General features: G+C 40.5%; 1 protein-coding gene across 32 annotated transcripts in view; it reads right to left on the bottom strand.

Annotated features, from left to right (window-relative positions):
• Positions 1 to 1606: 1606 nt before the first annotated feature.
• The window catches only part of tcf7l2 (transcription factor 7 like 2), a 107320-nt gene continuing 84635 nt past the window's right edge, over positions 1607 to 24291 (bottom strand). For 4 of the 32 annotated variants that reach the window (XM_032573748.1, XM_032573735.1, XM_032573752.1 and 1 more), the window contains 9 exons: positions 22739 to 22841; positions 20486 to 20572; positions 14977 to 15117; positions 14714 to 14876; positions 14485 to 14592; positions 12264 to 12327; positions 11453 to 11503; positions 8086 to 8158; positions 1607 to 3949 (listed from right to left, as the gene is read on the bottom strand). In XM_032573748.1, coding sequence (XP_032429639.1) covers positions 3487 to 3949; positions 8086 to 8158; positions 11453 to 11503; positions 12264 to 12327; positions 14485 to 14592; positions 14714 to 14876; positions 14977 to 15117; positions 20486 to 20572; positions 22739 to 22841 — 1253 coding nt within the window. In that variant the 3' untranslated portion in view covers positions 1607 to 3486. Of the gene's footprint in view, positions 3950 to 7529; positions 7592 to 8084; positions 8159 to 8668; positions 8742 to 11452; positions 11504 to 12255; positions 12328 to 14484; positions 14593 to 14713; positions 14877 to 14976; positions 15118 to 20485; positions 20573 to 22738; positions 22842 to 24291 lie in introns of those variants that run through there. The other 28 variants (XM_032573741.1, XM_032573754.1, XM_032573747.1 and 25 more) reach the window with 20 other exon arrangements.

Here is a 24291-nt window from a genome sequence, read left to right on the forward strand (position 1 = left end):
GGTCCCCTGAGCTGCTTGGTTCTGCAACAGTCCGTTCTTGGGCTTGTTCAGTTTTTCATTACACATGCTGCCTTCATGTTCCTTCTGCAGCATCCACCTCCAAAGTTTTACCACTCAACTAAAGTCTTGCTGGATAAACTCCCAGCTGTCTCTGTCCTGTTTACTTGGATGGCTTAAAAAAAAGTTTAATTTCTTGAAAACTTTAATAGCAGGAAAAACTGATGATTCACCCAAAACTAGGACTTCTCGCTGTCCAGAAGAGTTTGTACACAGATGTGCAACTTAATAGAATAGGCTATAAATGGACTATAAACCTGTCTGACTTTGGGATTCCTAAGAATAATCTGCAAGAAGTTGATGGGGTTTCATCCGAGACCCGTTGACCCAGTCTCAGATGAGACAACGGATTGATGGAGATTTTAATTTGTGGGTAAGTTTCGATCTGCATCAACCACCTGTGCCGGTGGGCTAAATTTGTAAAATTCCTGGAGTTAGTAGCTTAATAAAACAGAGACTTCAGAGACAGATTGTTGTTAATGAGTGACCAACTGGTCAGAAACTCAAAATTCAGATTTTTTATCTGCTTAAGATTTCTTCTGTTTTTGAGTTTTCTTTTTTCTCATGCTTAAATGTTACCAATCATCAAACAAAATTTATGATTAGACAAAAATTACCTGAATACATACATTAAGGGAAAATAGCTATTCAAAACAATGAAGTCATGCCCTAGTTACTGCCAGACATGTAGAAACAAGGAATCATTTAAACAGAACCTGTGTGAAAACAATTAAGTAGGCTAAACAATCTCAAAAGGCTAAACATCATCCTCTTATCTCAAGAAATTCAAGAAGACACTGACATCTATCAATCTGGAAATGGTCATAAAGGGAAACCAAAGTGGGAGACATTAGCCACTAATAGAGGAAACATAGAAACATGGAGCAGTGGTGAACCTCAGGAGTCCCTGATCTACCAAAATTACTCCCAAGAGCAAACTGATCACTTATCCAAGAAGTCACAAATGAACCTAGAACATCTCAAGCACTGCAGTGGTCCATATTCAAGCATCAGCAATAAGAGTGTGACTGGTAAAAACAACATTTATGGGAGAGTTTTGTGGTATAAACAACACAAACCTTCTCAAATTTGCCAAAGAGACCTTGATGATCCCCTCAACATTTTGGAATGTGTTCTTCCAGTTACATCAAGTTTAAAACTAAAAGTATTCCAGAAAACAAAGTCATCGGAGATCGTCTGACGGGCTGCATTGCTGCTTCAGCACCTAGATGTCCTGATGTAATTGCTGGAACTATGACCTCTGATCTCTAGCAGAAAATCGTGAATGTCCAGCCATCAGTTTGTGACCTCAAACTGAAGTTATCTTGGGATATGCAGCAGGACGATGATCCTAAGCACACCAGCAAATCCATTTCTGAATTGCAAAGACTTAAACCCTACATGTGAGATGCAGCTGCATTACTTTAAACTGTTTGAAAATCCTCCAATATGGCCACTCCCCCAGTACCTGCTAGAGACTGGGACCAGACACCCAACGACCAGCTGACCAAAGACGACGGAGGGATGGAATAAGAAGAAAACGCAGGCGTGCACATACTAAGTTGCTTTTATTAATACAGAACTGCATGCTACAGAGACTGTACAGCATAAACATTTATTCATTACAAAAAACATGGTTTTAGAACCATTTAAAATAACAGGAAAAAAACAAACAAACAAAAAGATAAGAGCATAAAATAGAACAGGAACATCACAGCCGTTAAGGAAACATTCAAACTATTTATCATTAGCATCTTAATAAACCAGAGAAGAAATCGACAGATTACAGTCGCGTCATGTCAACTACAATGGCACCGAGTGGATGATTCTCTTGTAGCTTTTTTACAGCCTCTTGCAACATCAACATGCCTATTTTTTCTATCTACCTATATGTAGTAGTGTACTTAAAAGTGGCAGTTTGTGTATTTTTTTGTATTTAATAGTTTTTTATGAACCTCCTAATATACATAATTTTGGCCCTCGTGGGTTTATACAGTATGATGTCCGTCTTTTTATTAAGTTTAAATTTTAATATTTGACAATTTGCTACCAAACACATTTGTTATAGCAACATTTATACTACATACATAGCAATCTATGTAACGTCACAGCAAAGAATGGTATCAAAATTAAAATAAAAACAAACAACGAAACGAAACGAAACAAAAAAAATTCCTACAGCGTGTTTTTTTTTTTCCTTTTTCTTTTAAAACTGGGGGAGGTGGGGGCTGAGGGCAAATTATCACAAAAAATTTGGCACGGAAAAATCTGTACACGAATCTACAGTCTGAGAGATGTGACTGTGCAATAAAAAAGAAGGGCTTTAAAACACTTTTTCCACTGAAGACACGGTACCCACTGCCTGATTTCAAGTTTTCTTTTCTTCCTTTTGCGTGTAAAATGGCTTATATAGACGCGGTTCTGGAAATGAAGTTGTGCATACTTCTTGTTTATGAGATCTACACAGAACAAGTGAAATCTGGGTGCTTTCAGCGAGGGAAACAAAAAAAAAAAAACCATAACAAAAGCTTTGTATTTTTTTTTTCTTATTTTAAATCCTCCTTGTAAAAATGGATCATTCATATAGTTGTTTAGCTTAAGAAAAAATCATTTGTACAATGTATCAAGAAACAAAAAAATAGGGTCAAAAAGAGACACAACAAGATACAACAAGCAATCTCTAAAGCAATAAATACTACTGGTCCTAGCGTTGTGACATTTTTGAATTTTATAACCCTTGACCCTCCCCACCCGATCCCCACCCTCCCCTCGTCGAACCCGCCCAAACTTGCCTGACTCCGCCCCAAAAGGTAAACAAGAAAAAAAAAAAAAAAAAAAAGACAACGCAGTGGAAGAATGCATATTTAACACAGAAATCACCCCTCCCCTCCCCAATATTCTGTACATTTAAACAACAAGTAACATCACAATTAAAATTGTTCCCCAGAGAGGTGTAGCCGCTAGCCCCCGCGCCCCTCTGAGAGTTCGAACAGATGTTGAATGATTGGTTCGCAGGCTCGTATTTAATACAAATAAAGAAGAAGAACCAACTCTTTCAGGAAAAAGGGCTTGTCGAATAACCTAGCCTACCTATTTTATATTTGTCTTTACGTTTCGAAAGTGAAGTAGATTAGTTTTCTTCCTGTTTGCACTGTTTTATCGCTACAAAAAAAAAAACCCAGACAAAAGAAACAAAATTCATAAAAATTTTGGCAGATTCACAAAGCTATACTACAGCTCATTGTACTTTATAATAATTAGATTTTTTTTGATAATGAGGGGTCAAATATTGACCAATGAACTTCAATAAAACAAAAAAACTAAAAATTTCAAAGCCTTCGTGGCAAAGAAACAAAGAGAAAATTGACTGGAAGTGAAATAGAGCAAAGAGAAAACCTAGAAAGCGTGTGTGAGAAGAAGGAAGGTAGATTATTCTATAGACTTGGTCACTAGCGACAGAGGCTGGGGGGCCGTGGAGGGGAGGAGTGAGTGGGAATGACACAGCGAAGCTGACGGCCGGATCATGGCGGACGCCACGGAGGAGCCCGGCTGCCGCGAGGACGAGACGTCACTGTGCTCCAGAGCGCCGTTGTGGGAGGAGGCGCCGCCGGGCGTCTTGCTGGCGGCGGCCGCCGAATTTTCCAGCTGAACCAAAGATGGCGGTGGGGGCCCAGCCAGGAGGTGCGGGTGGTGGAGTGGCTGGTGGGCCGGTTTCATAGTCAGTGAGAGAGGTTGCATTTGTTCAGTGTGAGGTTTGGACTCTTTCGGAGAGGGGGAGGGAACCACGGAGGAGGGAGAGGATGGGGGGGAGTCTAGTAAGCTTCCGTCCGTAGAGGGAGGACTGGCACAGCTGCCTTCACCTTGGATGTAGCGAATGCACTTTTTTTTTCTCCTGAGGGACAAGGTGAGAGAAAGACACTTTCAGAATCGTGGAACTCTGTGTTCCTCCAGGACTGAAGCTCACTTAAATACACCTCAGCATCACTGAATTAACCAAACCATGTTTGGTGAAATGAGACTAACGCTCTGGTGTACTTGAGTGGCTTCATACACTTTAAGCTAAGGAAAGGTGGTAGAAATACTACACCATCAAAAACAGACATTTAGGAAAGATTACATAGCAGGAAGCAGGAGGGAAGTGAAAAACACAAACAGGAAGGATGAACGAAGATTAAAGGTGACCAGGTTTGCTCCCTGAATTTAGCATAAACCCTATTTCACCTAATCCCCTAACTACGTAGCAGTGTCCTTACAATCAAGAACAAGGCTGAACGTGATCTTTTAATTTGGGGAAAATGTTTTATGATTTAAGACTAAAAATAAGCCGTCAAAAAAACAATGGATGAAGCTGGTTGGCAATTAAATATAGTGATTGTTTGCTGTAATCCAGTGGTGGCACCGCTAACGAAAAAGTTAGTTACGCTAACGCTTCTGTCCATAGAGGAACGACTGCCTTTACCTTGTGTTCTCCCCAGAGGAACAAGGTGGGAGAGAAACATTTTCAGGACATTTTCAGTTCCACAAATGCTAAGGCACTACACCAACACAGTATTTAGCAGAAGCTAATGCTAAGGTTATAACTTCAATTCAAAATATCTCTGCCCTTGAAAGATTACAACCATTTAGCACCAATCTAACTTTGACATTATAATTTGCATATTCTATAATAGACATTGTATTTGTGTTTACAACTTGTTCTCTCCGGTCCGTGTTTTATTTTGTTCCTGTTTGTTTCTTGTTTGAGAGGAAACAGAACTGCTGAGTAAACGGTCTCCAACCACTTCAAAATGAGAGCATGAATATAAAAGTCTAGCAATTTGAATTCTTAACAGTCCAAAGTTTCAACACAGATGTTGAATTTTATTAAACTGAAAGATTACAAAACAGCCACGTAAATTAGCGCGTCAGAATTTATCTAAAAAAATTAACTCAAGGAAAGCTAAGCGCTAACAGTTTTCAAAGTTAGCAAAAGTGCTGCAACGCTAAACAGAAAATTAGCTCTGCTGTTAGTACATTAGCGGTTGTGTAGGGATATAAAAAGCATATGAGTTATCTTTTAAATCTATTGTTCCTATAAAAAAATTTTTATAATATTTTGATAACTATGGTCATTCTGGTGAGCAAAAAACTCCTTATTACCAGTTGAGGGTAAGACCAGGAACCTGGATTTAGCTTTAAACTGGATTAGTCTCTTATCTAGTCTTAAAGGATTCACTCACCAAAGTGGAGGAAACAGAAACAACCGAAAGAAGTCGACATTATCCTCGCTGCCCTAAGTCTGGCCTACAGACACAAATACGAGTTTAAGGGTCAAGGCATCGTGTTTACATTCCTGCCTGAGGTCGGGAACCTTCCCCCCTCGCATGCCGAGTCCCGAGGCCACGCCAGTACCGCTACGTGGAAAGCGATGTCTAAAACACCGAAGTGAGGGGGAGTCGAGAGAGTTTGGATTGCTGTATTTATCTGTGGTGGCTCTCTTGTGAAGGCTGTGCTCAGATTTGGTTCGGGGGGGGGGGGGGAAATCTCAGCCCACCTCATCTTTACGCTGACCCTGACAGTGACCCCTCTCCCTCAGCTCTTATCTCTATCCCAGAAGCTACGGGGCGTTTTAAGTCTTACCGGCAACAACACAGAAGGTAAAAACAGGCCGAGGTGTTTTAAAATCCAGCCGTTTGTTTAAATCACATCTTGTAATTCTGAGGAGGAAATATTTTTTTTATGAATGCAGAGAGCAAACCCTGGGAATGAAAAAAAAAGAAGAAAAGATTATACACAGAAACCTTGACCACATGCTGAGTGAAAGACAGGCATGCAAGTAAACGGTGAGGATGGGCTTTTAGGAGAAGTCCGCACTGAAACCGCAGCTCTAGATGGGGCAGAACATCGACCGCGAATCAAAAAAACGTATCGTTTTGCTCCTACGTCCACACAACGCTCTCTGTAACTGTCTGTCAAACTGCAACAAATGAGCTAATATCCATTTTTTAACAGACATATTGATTTATAGTATGTGCCTGTGTATGCTATTGATTCTCTTGTCTCTCGGGAAATTACATGAGATGCATCTTTTAGGAAATGGAGCCCAGAGAGAACTTTTAACCTCTCTGACTGGATCCTAGCACTTCCTCAATCTCTCGACCTCACGATTGCTGCTGCTCTTTCAACAATAATGGCAGATGTTTGATAACCTGCAAGTCGGATTGAAGGGAATTATAACGGCCCAGGGGAGATGATGGAGGTGGGAGAGTGGGATGCATGAAAAGACAGGTAAATAAATACATTTCTAAGATTAACTTGGGTATGGGTGCATTGACTCATTTATTTTAAAACAGAAAAGCAACAATTACATTTTAATTTTACAGTTATGTGTGTGTGTGTTTTTTTAAGAATATTTATTTTATGACTTTGCTAAAAATAAATCACAAAAATATTTTTTGTGATTTATAATTATTAAGATGTATATAATTTTTTTATAAATATATGTAAAAATAATATATATTTTAACATATAAAAATATATATAAAAAACATGCTAAATTTAGTAATATATTTTATTACTCATAGTGAAGTACAGCTAATTTTTGTTCATTTCGTAAGGTAATATAAGAATATATAAGCTTATATTAGCTGGTTCATTAGCTAGTCTAGATGTTTCTCTGTGAAAATGTATCCCTAAAGCTAAATTTGTCCTTTTTTCAAGCAAATGAAATAAAATAAAATAAATAAAAAAATGGAGGAGTGTTTTTTTCTGCTAGCTAACCTGCAGTTGTCAGCAACAGGTGGGGGTGGGGGTACCGTGATAATCTATCTGGCTTACAGCAGAAGAAATCTGTAAGTGTCTTTCCATATCATCTCATTTGAAGGACTTCAAAATGTATGAACCGTAGAAATATAAAACATATATATTTGACATTTTTGCAATTATCAAATATTCATAAACAAAATCACAGTTTTTTTTTTCATTCATACTCTGTAACCCGACATTTCTTTCCTTTCTTGTAAGTTAGAGAGGTCTTTCTTTCAGCCAGCTGATGAGTAGTGTGCAGCAGCAGGTGAGAAATGGAGAGCTCTGGGTTATGTTCCAACATTACTGCTAATTTTAGTGATTTTAAAAGTAACTTTTCAAATAAAATCTTGATGCCATTAATCGTCCCTGTGCCCAAAGGATCCAGGGATTTTCCCACATTATTTTAGCCAGCTGACCAGCAGAGTGCAGCAATAGGGGAGGGGCTCTAAACTCTGGCTTTTGTCAATCATACAGAAACAACTATTGATTTTCTTTTTTAAAAACCTGGCATGAAGGTGACAAGCTCACGGATAGATTTGAGCAAAAAATAAGTTTCACGGACTCAATTGTAATCCCGAGCCCATCCGTTCGAATGTGGAAAACAAGGAGGATGAAACACTGCGATGACCGTGGTGCAAGCGGGGAGACACAGAGAAGGGTCGTTACTTAGCAGAAACAAATACCTACCATGAAAATATCCCCAATTCAAAGACTGCTTGTGTCAGAACAGAAAGACAACAGGTAGGGACTAAGTAAGGGTTATTGAAGAGGAGTTTGGAGGAAGAAGAGGTGGAGAAGGAGGAGGAGGAGGAGGAAGAGGGCACAGAAAAGAGTGTCACTGAACAGGCCCTCAGAGGAAAGCAGGGCTAAATTTGTAAGCATTACATTGCCAATTAGAACAAACACGACAGTTAAGAAGGGAGGGTGTCATCAAATGCTTGGGCAGAAAATGAATTTCAACCATAATTTATGGAATTACCGCAAATTACACAAAATAAATCCTTGATGCTGCGTTCAGATAAAGTGGGTTGTGAAATCCATTTTCTGCCGCTGGGCTTGAACTGAGTTCAACAAGAAAAAAACAAAAAAAGTAGCTGAGCAGGAATTTTATAGGAGCAGGGAAAAAAAAAAGAGATTTCCATCTGTCAGCACGTGTTTTAGGAAGACATTGGAGCCAATTAACGAAGGAGGAAGATGCTCAGTGCGGATGTCTTCCTCTCGGTTGGACTACAGCAGTTATACCTGCATGGTTTGCACCATAAACTCAGCTGGTCAAGCCCGAACAAGGCACGACACTTCTTTGGGGTATTTGCATCTGTTAGCCAAAGAGGTAGACACAAACAGACAAAAAAGAAAAAAAAGGAAAAAAAAAAAAAAAGAAAATGTACATGTCATTACACAGACAAAAAAAACATAGCCAGGGCTTAGATTTAGGCTGGCAACACTAGGATAACCTCCATTTGGACCAAACTATTGGACTTCAGATCCTCCAAGCCTCGACCTGCCAGTTTTTAGCTTACAATGTATTCTGCAATAACCTCCCCGCCCCCTTGCGTATTTATTCATACGTTCATGCAAACACGTCATTCGTCCAAACAAACACTCACTTATTCCCCCAAACAGGAAGCAAGAACCCAGAGAGAGACCGGCAGAGCGTGGCTGGAGGAAGCTGGGTGGGTCACAATAGCCCGGCGGGACAGACAGGGAGGAAGGCGCAGAGGGAAATAAAACGAGCAGCGAGAGAGCAAGAGGAGGCATTCCCAGCGTTCACACGTCCCCAGCCTTCACCTTGGCCCTGGCCAGTGCAAGCACACACCATACACACCTGCACGGGCCACACCAGTTATTCTGTTGGTCGAGCCCAAAGCGCGCTCGACACTTCTTAGGAGCGCTCAGGTCTGGTGCCACAACAGGGAAGGGGAAGCCAGCAGAGGAGGAGGAGGAGGAAGAAGAGAACCGAAACCAGTAAAATAAGAGTCAGGAGAAAGGAGAAAAAAAGACAGAAAACCAGTGAATCTGTGAAGCTAAGCAGTGGCTCCAAAATCCCACAAGGCCATTATCAAATATGCATAAAGTCAATTACATTGTACCAGAAATTAGTAGAGTCCAAAAGCATGCAAGCTATCAAGTCATATTACAAAAACAATCCTTTCAAAAGTCATAAAATGTAAACTCTGAGGGAAGTTAAAGCAGATTTTAGGATAGGTCTTAAGAGATTAAAAGGATAAAAACAAAAATAAATGCAGGTTCGATTAATTTGCTGTTAGATGCTACCAGTTTTAATCTGCAGGTGGCAAAACTAGACAGTGGGAGCAGTGAGACTTGGTTCCAGCCAGGGAAAGGATTAACAAAAGGCTGGATCTTCAAGAGGGAAGCTAATCTTTAGACCTGGAATCAAACAGTTTGACCGGTTTCAAATAAGCAAAGACCGTCTGAAGCAGAGCAGCATAAAGTCACAAAGCCTCTATCCATTCATAAAGCAGGCATGGAATGATCTAAAACCCAAGTCATTCTTACTACTGCCAAATAATACATTCGTTACTGCAATTATAATAATCCTGAATAGACTGAAGCAGAAATATTGAATAAGATACCTTTGGAATATTAAATCTTTTTGTCATTCTGCTCTTTACTTTTATATTAATATGAGTACATCAAGTTGACATTAGCTGATGAATTTGCTTAGCTGTTTACACAAGTAGCCAGCCTGAGCAGAAATAGTTTTAAAAACTGGTGTGTTATCTGCAACCAGAAATATTTCCAAACAGCTGAATTTGTGTTTCTTATAATAGCTGGAATAACATAAATGTCTTATTTTCAACCGGCTAAAAGTGAGAGAGGGAAGCACCGCATTAACTAAACCAGGTGTGTATCCTTTTTGTCCTTCTATGACGGTTTTAATACAATAACGAAAAATAAAAATACACTTCTTATGTTTTCACAAATAAAAGCTCCTTAAATCTCGATGTCCTGATTAGATTCCTTAAAAAAACAAACAAAAATAAACAGGTAAGCTCCACAGTAGATGAAAATTTAAGCTAACCTTTAGCGACTAACAGTTAGCTATCCGGTGTAATCTCACAGTAGTTACTAACAGTCTGAGGTTAGCTTGTTTATGTCTCCGTAACTCAATAACTACTCCATCCTTATTTCAAAATAAGACTTTTAAACCATATAAAGTTTGCAGGAATAGCTTGGACTTGTTAGAGTAAGCTTCACAAGGCAAACATCACCTTGGTGAGAATTTTTGTGCCACCTACTGGTGTGGCATGTCCACTGATCAGAGTGGACATGCCACACCAGTAAGTGGCGATAAGATCCACCTTACCAACATAAAAATAGACAGGAAGTACATCCTAGAGATGGTGTGAGAGCCTACTGGAAACCATAATGTCTTGTTTCTCATGAACTGAGGTGTTCGGACAAGTTGAGAGAGTTACACAAATTGTGTGTTAAGCCCCTAATCTGGTAGAATCTTTGACAAGCCTTAAAGGAATTTTAAATTATAGAAACTGTGTTTTATGGATTTTCTTAGGGGACAGAGGTTTAATTTTAAGTATTTATTTTTAAAGAGGTAGTTTCTTGTGCAAATGAGAGAATGTGCTTGAGTTTTTGGATGATTCTGTTTTCCTGGATGGACATCTTTTCAGTCCGACCTGGATTTTGTGTTTGTGGTAATAATTTGGAAATATTTGCGATACTTACGCTTATTTATGACGGTAGAATTGACTTTTTATTACTTGTTGTATAGCTTATGGACTATGATTTGACATCAATTAAGACTGAAGCAGCTGTTTAGTACAAATAAGAAAGTTTTTGAAAATTTTTAAGAAAAATTTGCAATAACCTCCCAATTATTAGCGCAAAAAGTGCAGGGATTTGTTGAATTTGCGTGAATTTCCACGATAATTCTCAAGAAACTGGAGGGACTGATTGATATAACCAGATAAAAACTGCATTGATTTGACTGATAACATAATATTTAAGCACACTTAGTGTTTACTCTGGAAACTAGAGGGCCACATAAAAAGCTCTGGCGCACTGGATTTGGCCCACGGGCCTTGAGTTTGACACATGAAGTAGTATTTGGGATAACAAGCACACATTTAAAACTGCATTTTTTAAAAACTTGGTATATAACTTGATGCCTATAACAAGTCTGTGCCCATTTACAACTTTCTGAGTTGTAGAAGTACAACACTGTTTGATTCCAGGCCATGTCTGAGTCAATACGTTTGATAAAAACAGGGAGGAGGCCAAACTCATGCTGGCCTGTTGGAAAGGCAAAAAAGCAGCTACCAAAAGCATATAGATTAAGGAGGTTTACCCTGATGTCCCAAGCCCTTACTTCACAATAATAATCTATCACTTCCTCAAGCACACTGCATTGTGATTTGGCCAAAACATAGAAACATATGAATACAGCCTAGCTTAAAGAACATAAACATTTTAGGAAAAGAAAGCAGCAAACAAAGCAAAAAAAAAAAAAGCAGCATATTTTAGAATAAAGAATTTAAGGTAAAACCCGTCCCATACACATACATTGATATAAAAAGAAAAATAATCAAAGAAACAGTTAGTAATTTGATACTTAAAATGACATTAGCACCTGTAATCGGAGGGAGTGAAAGGCAAGGGTTTGGAAAATATTCTCTGTGTTCTGAAAAAAAAAGAACAGATAGAGAGGCCTTCAAGAAGAAATCCGTCACCAAAACGAGCGCAAAATACATTGATAACAAGTCGACACAGCGTCCTCACAATATGAATCAGAAGAGTAGAGATGGATTTAAAAAAAATAAAATAAATAAATCACAGAATTAGCAAACCTCCTTAATTTTAAGATGTAAGTGATTTGTTTTTATTTAAAAGAAGAGCATGCATGGAAGCAAGCATAAAGCACACACACATGCACGGTTCTGGGACACGCACACACACATGCACACACCCCGACAACAAGGCACAGTAGTGCAGTCGATCTGCAGGGCAAAGGCAATATAAAATTATAAAAACAGGGCCAAGCACACAACTCTGCCAAAGTTAATGGCTTTCAAAATGCTTCAAGTTCTTAAAAAACACATATCAAAATACCAGGGGGCTAAGAGCCCAAGCAGGGTGAGTGAGGGGGGTGTAGTGGGGGACTACAGGGGGTCATGCATATTCAGTTGTTATTAGCTAGGGAGAGCTGGGGAAAATGGGGGAAAAAAGAGGAGGGAGGGGTTTACAAGCAACTCTACCATTTAAACATTGCACTGGGTAGCATAACTATACCGAGAAAAAAGAAAAAAAGGCAAGCACAATATAAAAAAAAAAAACATAACAGGAAAAAAAAAACAAGCTTGACTTTTATCTTGCAAGATGTCACATCTGCCTGACACATGATGGGGTTCTTCTAATATAAGAGATAATTGCAGCTCACTTACCATTGCTCTCTGCTTGCTGCTTTTCCCTTTTTCTCTTCTTCCTTTTCCCCTGTTGGTTAGCCGCCAAAAAAATAGAAAGAAAAAAAGAGATAGACACCGACAGGAACCTTAGTTATTATATAGCAGAATGCCCAAAACATGAAACAGAGAATAGGACTCATCTTTGTGTTTACTTATTTATTCATTCACTCTTTCTCTGCTGTTTATTCCCCTTTCTTGCTCTCTCTCTGCTGTGTTTTTGCCCTCCGGTTTGTAACAGCCACTGCAGGCCAGACAAAAATCTCCCCCTCTCTCTGTTTGCAGTCTGTTTCTCCTCTTTTCTTCTTGTAATCTCGCCCCCCCCCCCCATATTTTCTTCTGTTAAAAGCTAGACATTTTTGACACGCTTCTGCTTAGCCAGACAGATTTCTCTACAGCTGCTGAAAGGAGATTGCTCTGGTCAGCAGCATGCAGAAACTGAATAATCTGGCACTTACATGTCAGAACAAAATGTCCAAGCTGCAAAACATCCACCATAGTCAAATAGTCAAGCTCATCCAAACACAAAATGTTTTGTTAATTGCATACTGTGACCAGAAAATATATCTTTGTTTTGTTGATAAATAAAATAATCCAACTGCAAATAACAACAGGTCATGATTCTAAACTCAAAATGATGCTTATGATACATTTGAGTCCAACTTTCCTGAGATGCTTCAGTTATAGTACTTGTCAACTCTGATCAGTGGACATGCCACACCAGTAGGTGGCGATAAGATCCACCTTAACAACATAAAAATAGACAGGAAGTACATCCTAGAGATGGTGTGAGAGCCTACTGGAAACCATAATGTCTTGTTTCTCATGAACTGAGGTGTTCGTACAAGTTGAAGGAGTTACACAAAGCTCCAGTGTTGTGATTTTAGCACAGAAAGCAACAAACAAGACATTTACGTTACTGAATCTCAAAACATGCATTAGTTGTTTTTATAAGAATTCACTTTACAGACACTATGGGGAAAAACAACACAATAAAAGGTGTAGAGGCTAAAAAAATAAAATGTATTGCAGCTTATAGTAACTTGCACCATTTATTCCCACTTTTCAAAGTATAAAACAGGAGCTTTTTGATGAGTTGCTGCAGATAATGTCATAAATCTAAGGCCTAGGTCACACGTGCCTGGATATCTGGGAAAACAAATACACTGCTCAAAAAAATAAAGGGAACACTTAAACAGGTGTTTAACACTTAAAGTGTTCCCTTTATTTTTTTGAGCAGTATATATTTTTATGCATTTTGGCTTTTCATCCACATGAAAACCTGTGTTTATTTCACTACAAACGGCTACTTATAAAAATTCTCACCAAAGTGGGGATTTGAGAAAACTTCATATTTGTGTTTGCATGTGAAAACGGAGATGTATGGTCCAGCGCATTAAGATCTGCGGCACACAATGCGCCAATTTATTTGCATACTTGATTTGACATGATTCCCAACAGATATTCAAAGTCAATAATCCATTTAAAAGTAGTTCAACCTACATATCTGCACACAAATGAACAGGAAGTTGTGGCTGTTTTGAAGCAATCTGATTGGCTGACAAGTCTTAGCTTAGAGTTACATTGCCCCCTATGGGTTTGGCATGCTTAAAACAATGCTGTGGAGCAAATTTGTCAGGTTCATGTGTATGAACACTTTTCTGAAACTGATTCTTTGTGTACAATATTATTTTTTTAAACGATATGGCAAAAATATTTGTATAAAAACACGGATACATGTGGACGAGGTCTAGGACTCTAATAAAGAATCCATGAATGAATGAACAAACTAATGCAAGGATGGATGGACAAATGGACAGATGGATAAGCAGATACCATATAAATGGATGGAAATAGATTTTTTGTGCTAGTCCTTACTTATCCATATTTTGGAAATCCTTAAATCTAATTTTTTCCAGGTTGTGTCAGAACTCTGGTGCTCTTAAGAACAGGCCCAAAAATTCAGCAACATGAAAAACCCACTAAATATTTTACACATTTATCACAAAACTGACAATTAAACTCCACCATGCAATAAGAGGCTGCACTTTAATAAGTCTGTCACATTTTAGAAACACAGAAGAAGAATCTGAGGTCCTAAGTGTGTAAGAGGAAAAGCAAAGAAACACTCTTCCTGTGAAACCAAAACAAATCAAAGGGGAGAAAGAAGAGGCCGTTACGACTTGTAAACCTAAAAACTTACATAGTTGTCTCGTGCTGACCAGCCGGGGTACAGCTGCATGTGGAGCTGTCGCTCTTTCCTGGCCAGCTCATAGTACTTGGCCTGCTCCTCCCGCGATAGGGCGTGCCACTGCGCATTGACAAACACGTCAGGACTTTTATAATTGTCCCCACTTCAAGATTCAGGTACGACTGAGTCATATTTTTTACCATATTCCCCAGTACCATATTGGAACGTTTTCGAGACTTACCCTTCGCCCCAGGATCTGGTTGATAGCAGCGCTTTCTTTCAGTGTGCACTCCGCCACCACCTTGGCCCTCATCTCCTTCATGTAGAGCATGAAGGCGTTCAGAGGCTTCTTTATGTGGACCTGCTTCTTCTTCTCCTCCTCCTTCTTCGCGTCCGACTGTTTCCTAAAAAGCGAGGACAGAAGAGGACAGGTGGAGTGAGACGGGACGAGGCCGAGCGTGTCGCCACGCAGGGAAAGTTGGGGATGCAGGGCGGGCTACTCACGAGCTGTTGAGTGAGCTAATGTCACTGTGGGAGGATTCCTGCTTGACGTTGGGCGTGACGATGGCCGGGTGAGGGATGCCCGTGGTGTGCAAACTGTGGTGGGGGGGCACCATGTGTGGGGGGAATCTGGAGGACAGAAGACTGTGTAAATCGTCAGAATGGACACGGATGAAATGAGGAGATGGAGCACAAACAACACAATGCAGATGCGGCTAAAACTGAACTTGTTTTTATCTTAAGATTACACAGCGTTTAGTTATTGTCATTAAAATAGAACAGAGGACATCAAAAACACAATGACATTTTAAAAGCTAGTTAAATAAAATTCAATGATAAAAAACATTTATGTATGCATATTGTTAGGTTTTTATATGACTGACCAACACAAAATAGTGCATATTTATGAAGGGGAAGTAAAATGACGCATGTTTTTGCAAATGAAAGTGATGGAGCCCCAGAGCTCAGGCGGGACAATCCATCAACAGGACAAATAGTAGTTTGTCCTAAACCCAAACTTTATTACAAATAACCAGAGGTTAAATGAAGACTCATTTAAATGTTAAAGAAGTAAAAAAGACTCCATTGCCACCATAAAGCACAGCGATGGCCACATCATGCTGTGGGAGTGCTTTTTTTTTTCAGTGCAATCCTGCAAAAGCACCTTGTGTGTGCTCAGAAAGACTTGAGCAGGACAATAAAACAAGCATTTTTCAGGTTTTAGAATAGCCTAGTCAAAGTCCAGGCCTAAATCTAATTGACAATCCATGCTAAGATATGGAAATTGATTGCTCCTAATCCAATCTGACAAAGAACAGCCAAAAAGTCTGTGGACGTGCAAGACATCCCCCCCCCCCAAAAAACTTGGAGCTGTAATTTCAAAGAGAGCTGATTCTCCGAAACATCAACTTGGGGAGTTTACAAATGCATGCCACACTTTTCAGATTACGCACTGCTTTGTGTTGGTCCATCCAATAAAATCCCAATAACCACACTGAAGTTTGTGATTGCTGAGATGACATGAAGTTTGTGACAAAATGTAGAAATGTCCAAGAAGCACAAAAATCTCTGTAATGAAAAATAAAAGCCTAAATTTTGGATGGCAAATCTCTAGCCATTATCTCCTGTCAAGCCAATCCTGCAGAGTAGGAGAAACGCTCTAGTTATCGCTCCAGATTTTGGGTCTCCATCTGCAAATTCAGCACCGTCAGCACCGCTGCCATCTTTATCTACCTCATTCTCCCATCATGGTTTCGTAATCTCCAACTGGTCCGCCACACAGAAACTCTTATTTAAGAAACGATTTAACAGCCCAGAACCAGCCACACAGAGAGTGTGTGGAGCTAATTATCTGAGCATGTGTGTATGTATATATATATATATATATATATTTATATCCGCATGTGTACGTTTAAAGGCCTCCACGTGACCAAACAAATTTAAGAGAAGGATGAAGGAGAAACGAAGGAGTAACTCTTATTTTTTTGTTAAAGCAGCTCATTATCCGACTGTGTCTGGCTGCATGGCTCCGAGCCAGAATATAATGATGAGGATAAACTCGCCAGGAACAACTAGTTTCTGTTGGAGGCCATCTCAGGGGAGTACCACAGCTACTACCCCACCTCCTCCTCCCATCAAACTCTTTTCCTCCATTTCTCCTTTCCCCCTCTCCTCCCTTCATCCCTGACACGCCGGTGTTTGTGCCGTGTCATCGGCTGATGGGGAGAGCGGCGGCGGCGGTAGTGGCTGCATAGAGCCCATCATTAGGGCCCGCGTTTGCTCCGCTCCCTCCGTTTTCCTTTCTCTCCCTCCTTCGCTCTCTGTGCACTTGTTAAAATTTCCTCTGTTCTTCTTCTCTACTCCTCCTTGTCCCCTTGCTGCCTCCTCCCTTCTCCCCTCCACCCTGCAGCCACCGCGTGGCCCAGGTTATGGTTTAAACATGACGGCCATCCCTTTGAAGCGTCCGGGGCATTATCATTGTCGTCATCATCATCGTCGAGGCTCATCAGCAGCGAGCGGCAGCCTGGACCAATTTAAGCAACATATAGAGGCAGTGGAGACCCCCACCTACCCAGCAACCCTGGGGCTTCTACGTCTCAATCTGAAAAGGTAAGAATGGCTGTCGGGAGAAGGGAGGGGAGGCAGGGTAAATGGGGGATTGGGTCACCGGCGCAGTGAGGCCGAGCGTTAGCTTAATTGCCGGTAGCCCCCTGCGCTTGTTTAATGTATAATGATGTGGCCGTTCCGCGGGAAAGAGAGGAAGGAAGCGGCATGACAGGAGGACATATCAAAGGGCCAGGCTTGATCACAAGGGACGAAATGGTCTTCACATCCACCCACCTGTCCCACATACATCCAACACACACACACCAACACAATGAGGGGGAACATGCTTTGGCTGGAACCCCATTATCAAAATAATGCATTGGATTTGCTCCTCTCTACTTCTCTGACTCCATTCATACCAGAATGGATCGTTTTGCAGGACGACTTATCAGCGCCGTTCCCTCAGTCCTAATTCCACCCAACTCCTGACTGAACTAACAGGGTTTGTATACTTTTCCCACAGTAAAATTCAAGCACTCTTAAAGTATTTTTAAGGTAAGTAGGCCAGTTACAATAACAACTTTTGATAGGCGATAAATTGGCCCAGAAGGTATTGTGATAAACCATAAAATTGTCATTTTGAGACCATTTTCAACTAATAAAATAAAGCAAGTACATCCTCTCAAAGTTCAATAAGCTGCCACATATATAACACTTAAACTGCAAGACAACTGAAACAACAAATAAAATGGATACCGAAGTATCTGTAAACAAAACCGTCCTTCAAAAAAGAGGCGAGTTGAGACAAAAACACCAGACTGAAGACTTTTGTCATCCAGTCCAGACACAAGAAAAAACAATTGTGCAAGTGCAAATCATCTTGCTCCTTTTAATTTATCACGCATCTAATTGATTTATTGCTTACTGTGACAGGCCTAAATGTAAGTTTTTAAACTTTTCCAGCGCCGCACTTTGGAGAAAAAAGCAGTATTAATGAACTAAAGCAGAGAGTTTTAATTCCATATTATACAATATTATTTATTACTGTTATTAATAATGTCTTGTGTTAGTATTCTACATTATACCGCAGGGAGAAGGTCCACTAAAATATAACAAAATTTTGTTTCGAAACGTCTCGCTTACACACACCTTATACATCTGACTAGTCTGAGAAAGTTATTTAGAAAATAAGTAAAAAATATTCTCGCCACGTTTTCTTTCACTTAGCAAATAGAAATAATTTTGGTGATTCTAACTTGCCTAAAATAAGAGAAGTTTGGTCTGATTTAATGTCAGACAACAAGAAAGAAAACTATAGGTTTTTTATTATCTTTTAATATCTGGTTTCATCTGTAAATAACCAAATTTAGGCTTTTAATCAAATGCTGGAGTGCGTTTTATTACCAAATTGTGTAGTTTGAATATCAAGCACTTTCAAGGATTTATACAGAAATCACACACTTTCCAAACCTTAAAAACTTCAATCATTTTGAAGTTCTTCCAGCACCAGCGTGAACCCTGTAAAGAGCTGGGCTTTGGCTCATCTTTTCTCTGCTTCCAGTCAGCGGAGCTCACTGCAGACTGACTGAGCTGCCTGAACACGCTGACCGTTTTGCTTTGCTTTGAACAAAACCAACTAGCTGAAGGCTACATATGAAAGGAGGTTTGATACAATTAAGCCGATTGTTTTGGATGTTTTGCTCTCCTCTGGTGAGGAGTTTTTTTCGTTTTTGGAAGGGTGGGGCAATGGGCTTTAAACCCCTCCCCTCCTTCTCCAGAGAACTCCCAGAGCTCTCCATCTATTCAGTTATACTAATTCAATTAGGGGCCTCATCACAGGGGCATTAGCTCTTCCCCCATGGCCAGGCCCCCTCCCCCTCTCCTACACCCCCAGTCAGTATATTCAATTAGCTGCACTGGAAATAAGATGATCGCATTGTAGGGGCTGTCATTAAGGGAGCAAATTAGCAGTCGCTTAAAGCTCCGGTTGGCCGGGATGGCAGATGCCAACGTCCGACCAGGATTGCCATCCGACGGACTGACTGAAACTTGTTGGGCAAAAATGACTGAGAGGGAAATCAGTGGAGTTGTTGGCTTCCTAAGCATATGTCCAGACAGATTTAAAGACGAGTGGCAAAAGCAAATGAGGTGGATTAGCAGTGCATGCTAACAATACTACTTTGAAATATCTCTGCTGCCCAGACAATCGAGCTGTTAGCATCTCATAATAGTCAGGAGACTGTCAGTCAGAGGCCTCTTCAGATATGTTGCAAGACTGACTGCTACTGGAGATTTTTCCTGCTCACAGCATCACCACCCACAACGACTCTTTGATGGATTAATTTACGACCACGTTTAATTTACCTTTGAAATAAATACAATAATTTTTAATTGAACCGAATTTAATAAATTTGAATAATTGGTTGAATTCTTACAGTCAGCTGACACACAGTGCACAGCAAGAGATGGGAGAGGGGCAGCTCTACATTGATTTGTCTGTTCTGTGAATGAGACAAAAGTACAGAAGTTTCCTCTGTGTTTGACAACAAGTTGGGGAGGGGCAGCTGTTTTTACTTTGAATTATGCCAAAAAGATGAAGGCATTATTTGTGTACCTTGTAAGTGAGCAAAACGCCAGCTGCAGTGTGCAGCAACAGGCGGAGGAGAGGAGGGGCGACGCTGTTACTGCGGCACTTTCACTAGCATCTCAGTAAAAAGTAGGAATGGTTTTACTCATAAAAACTCTGTATATGTTAATTCTGGCCCTTGCCTAAAAGAGGCCGTGCTTTCTCAGCTGCTGGCTCTTTGCATACATGATCCATCACTGTCACAGAGGACTAAACAAGCCGCCCTCAGGAGCTGCTTTTCCAATCAGGCTGTAATTAAGCTCAAGCTCGGCTTCAGACGAGCAACGACCAGAGGAGCCTGAAGAATCCAATTCAATGTAGAGGAAACACATTCCTCACCAGTAAAAACACCAGCACATGTGTTCAAGATGACAAATACACACACACACACACACCCACACACCAACTTGCCTCCTCTCGCGGGAGCCCTGATGTCCACAGCGGCACTTGAACTAGACCCTAATGGGGCGGACGGAGGCGACCGGAGCTTCACATCATGGTGTCACCTACAAGGTGCTGCTGTTTGTTTATCTGTTTGGCTGCTTCAACTCGCAGCAAGGACATGCCCCCTCCGTTTCATTTCTGCTCTGCCTGACATGCGGCGGGGGTAAACGTTCTTCAGGGGCCTCATTAGAAAATTATAAATATAATTAATATTTGAGCATGCAAGCTGGAGCCCCTTTCCTGCACTGGAGAATTGGCCTTTTGAACACGCTGATGTTGAGCGTGAGCGTCTCCTTAAGGGAGACGTTCCTGGAAGATGTGCGCAGATAAGATGCAGACAGATGAGTGAGGAGGAAGTGAGTGTGAAGGTGTTCGTGCACTTTAGGTTTAACTCACCTTGACATGGATGCGTTGACAGTGAGCGCAGTTGGGTAGGGGTGTCTGAACCCCCCTGTCGTGATTGGATAAACAGGTTGACCTTGCCTGGGAAGAGGGAAAGAGAAGAAGAAAGAGGATAAGGTAAAGGAATAAGGTTGATGGAAGAGGGGACGCCAAAGCCCCACCGCGGGCCTCTTTATTCTCATTTGATCAGGACAAAAATCGAGGGGATTGCAGAGCGCAGATCAAAGTGAGGGAAAACTCCGAACAATTTGAATGCCACAAATCTTGATAGCAGTGGCTAATTAAATTTCATAACCCTTTGCTCGGAGTCGACAGAGTGGGACCCCGTTCCTCCCCGAGCTGGAACTAGGTGTTTTGTTGTGATAATTAAAGACGAAGCGCGGGTCCCTTTAATGGAGCCATCACGCTAATTGAGGTCTACACATCCAAAGACAAACAATAATGAATGTAAATTTATACCAAAATAAAGTGCAGCGAATCAAAGGGCGCCACAACTGCGCTCAGGGCTTCTCTCGGTATTTAGATCGCGGTGAGAAAACATTAAATTAACAGAGCTTAATTTGTAGCCTTTTGTCATATTAACAAGTGTTGACAAGAGTTACCAGGGGAGAGCCTCTGTGAGGAATTGTGGGTAAAACACAGGCAATCACAACTCATTGCTCTAATTGGAGAAAACGCAGACATGCAAAATAGGACTTGACGGAAAAATGGAAAGTTGAGCTCGGTGAGAGTTTAAGGAAGCAGGTCCAGGAGAGATTGCGTTAGAAAATCAACTCTGGGTTTCAAAGAGGAAAACCACTTTCAGTAATGATCATAAGGGATTTAATTGTCTTCAGCGTACTGTACTGTTAACTCATAAGCCAAATGGGAAAAACAAGCTGCCCCCCAAATAATGATATGTAAAAAGCCTTAAAATAACTGGATTATTTATCAAAGTAGACAACTAAAAAAGTTTAACCTTTAATCCCAGTAAATGTTTTGAGTGGGTTAAATATCCAATATTTAAAATAATTTTTAATACAATACCCACTTTGTTAGGACCCCCAGTGTTGCTGAGATTTTTTTAAAAATTGATCACATATTCTAGACTTTCTCTTTCCCTGGGGTTAAAATATACTACTTCTCAAAATATAAAAGGCAAGAAAACATAGTACGAAAAGTGAAGCAGATGTGTAACGAAAACACGATGTCTGAACTTACAAATAAAACAAACTTTGCTTTGGTCCTTCATTGCCACCATAGCTGAATGACAAACCACAACGTTCTCAAGCAGACTGCAGTAGAGGAAGATCTCCAACTATGGTTTCATTTTGGTGCAGCTTTTTAAAGTCATGCGGTGGAACATAGAGTTCTGTAATTTAGTTCTGCACATTAACTCTGGGAAGGAGCCGAACTTTTTCGCTATGATTACAAATGTGCTATTACTCCCCTACTTTACAGTAAAGGTCCAGGTTTTTCCAAATGTAAGACTTCTAAAGACCATTATGAATGTAATTAAAACCTGCATTGTGCCAAAAATGTACAAAATAGTTTAAATTTGCAATAAATTTGCACTTATTCATTTCAGGGTTTTCCCCAGTGCATTATAAGCCTGGCGGGTAACCAGGCTTTTTTTCCGCCCCCACCAGCCTAAGCATTGCTTATTTTTCAAAGTCTTTTAAAAATGTTTGCATTTTTAAGACTTTATAGTTGGTGTTCAGGTATTAATCTTTCAATAAAGTGATATTTTCAAATTTCCTGTCAACTTTAAAAATGTTTTAACTCAAAAACACGACGGCCGCTGGATGAATGACTGCCGTAGTGCCCAACCACCGGATTTAGTAAGTTTTCTGGAAACCTTCCATTTCAACTAAAAATCTGTTGTGCTCTGCAAGAACACTGTAAATGGATCACCACCAAGTCTTTCACCTGAATAATTATCAAATACGCAATGGCTAATTAGGACAAAAATGGTTTGCAAGCACAAAATCAACCCTAAAGAACTAAAACCTAGAGGAAACTGGAGATAAGACAGTAGAAGAATTAACATAGGACACAAAAGTGCCCTACCTTAACTAAAACAATAACTTCCAAACATGGGATTAAAAGTACTCAAATTACAGGTAGTGACATCATGCTAGATTAATACATTTTATTTGGGGGTACCATCAAATTTGTCAACCATCATAAAGATGTGAATGCTTCTAGACTTTCACAAAACTCAAACGAAAGATAGAAGAAAGAGTAATAATAAAAGGAGTTGCTTACTGTGGTACTAACCATCCTAGCGGATGGGGGATCTGGCCAACGGTGCCAGGTGACAACGGGTAATAAGGAGATATGTCTGGAGGATGAGGAGGCCTCGGGATTCCTGTGGAAGGAAGAGAAGATGACAGGGAGGGGAGAGGAGGTGGACAGACAAGACGAGGACAAGAAGACAGAACCAAATCTTTGTCAGTGCTCAAATTCAGTCTTTGTTGAGTTTCACATCACAGCAGAACAAGATGGGAGGAAGATGAGGAGGAGGGAGGCAGAGAGAGGGAGGAAGGGGGGGGGGGGGGGGGGGGGGGGGGGGCTTGTTGCTCGTGTGTACACAGCGCTAAAAATCACACTTGCTGATCAAAGGGCTTTGAGGGAGGCGGCACAATGTGTTGGAAGAGGCAAGGGTGTAGAGGAGTGAGAAGAAAACACCGATGAGGTTCTTGTCACATTTTGTCTGGCAAAGCAGGAGATTAATGATATAAAATGACGGAGGTTTAGAAGTTAACAAAACAAAGAGAGGGAATTAAAAAGCTGTCTCTGTGATCAGAGAGCTGCCAATAACAGTAAAGCCAGCTGACTTTATGGATTGCTACCTGATGCATACATCAGAAACGCAACAGCAGACATCAACAAACATTAGATTAGATGCTACCTATGTTAGTATAGCTACCTTCCTGAAGATCTCCCAGATATGCCCCCAAAAAACAGCTGATTTTTGTTTGCTATCCTCCCCGCTGACAAACACCGACAAAGATGTGCAATTTTTTTATTTTTGCTGGGACGGCTCGCCAAAACAATCTCAGCATCCTTTTACTTTTCTGTGGCAGCTGACAGGGGAAGAAACGGCATCGACAAGCTGCCCTGAACGAACAAAATAATAATAAGAAAAAGAGAAAAGGTCCCGAGCACAGCCGAGCGTAAAAATAACTTCCTCTCTCTTTGCAGAAACTTCAATCAAAGAATACTGGAGTTCTGCAAAAGCGCAAATCAGAAACTGGGAAATTTATGCGGGTGACGGTGTGATATTTCTACACAGCTGGTGGTGCTTCAGGTATTCAAGGTGGCTGCAGATTAGGCGCAGGTTTCTGTTTAAACTTTGTACTTTTGTTACTGATGCACAATGTGATGAGTTTGCATGTGGCTGGGAGACTAAACCTGTCCAGGAATACCATTTTAGCAAAAGCGAGTCCCATTGAGTGGAAAAACCAGAGAGCATTATCCCATCGTCGAGCAATATAACTCATTAATTAATTAAACTCTGCGGCCAATTAAGCTGCCCCATTAACCACTACATTAAACAGCAGCTGGCACATTATTTCTCCTTTGTAAGGGGGCAATCATAATAAGGGAACATTATTACCTAAAACATGGGCCCAATCTGCCAGAGACCACAGAAAAAGCACAAAATTATTCACCGCACTGAAAAGCACATTAGCCAAGAAGAATGGGCTGAATGATAGTTAACAGAATTAAGTGCTGGGTCAAGATGCTCTCGGAAATGAATGAAATTACCTAAAAAATGTGCTCTGGATGTTTGTGGGAGATGCTACAGTGGTGCA

Source organism: Xiphophorus hellerii, chromosome 10 (genome assembly GCF_003331165.1).
Source record: "Xiphophorus hellerii strain 12219 chromosome 10, Xiphophorus_hellerii-4.1, whole genome shotgun sequence".
In the NCBI taxonomy this organism is placed as follows: domain Eukaryota; kingdom Metazoa; phylum Chordata; class Actinopteri; order Cyprinodontiformes; family Poeciliidae; genus Xiphophorus; species Xiphophorus hellerii.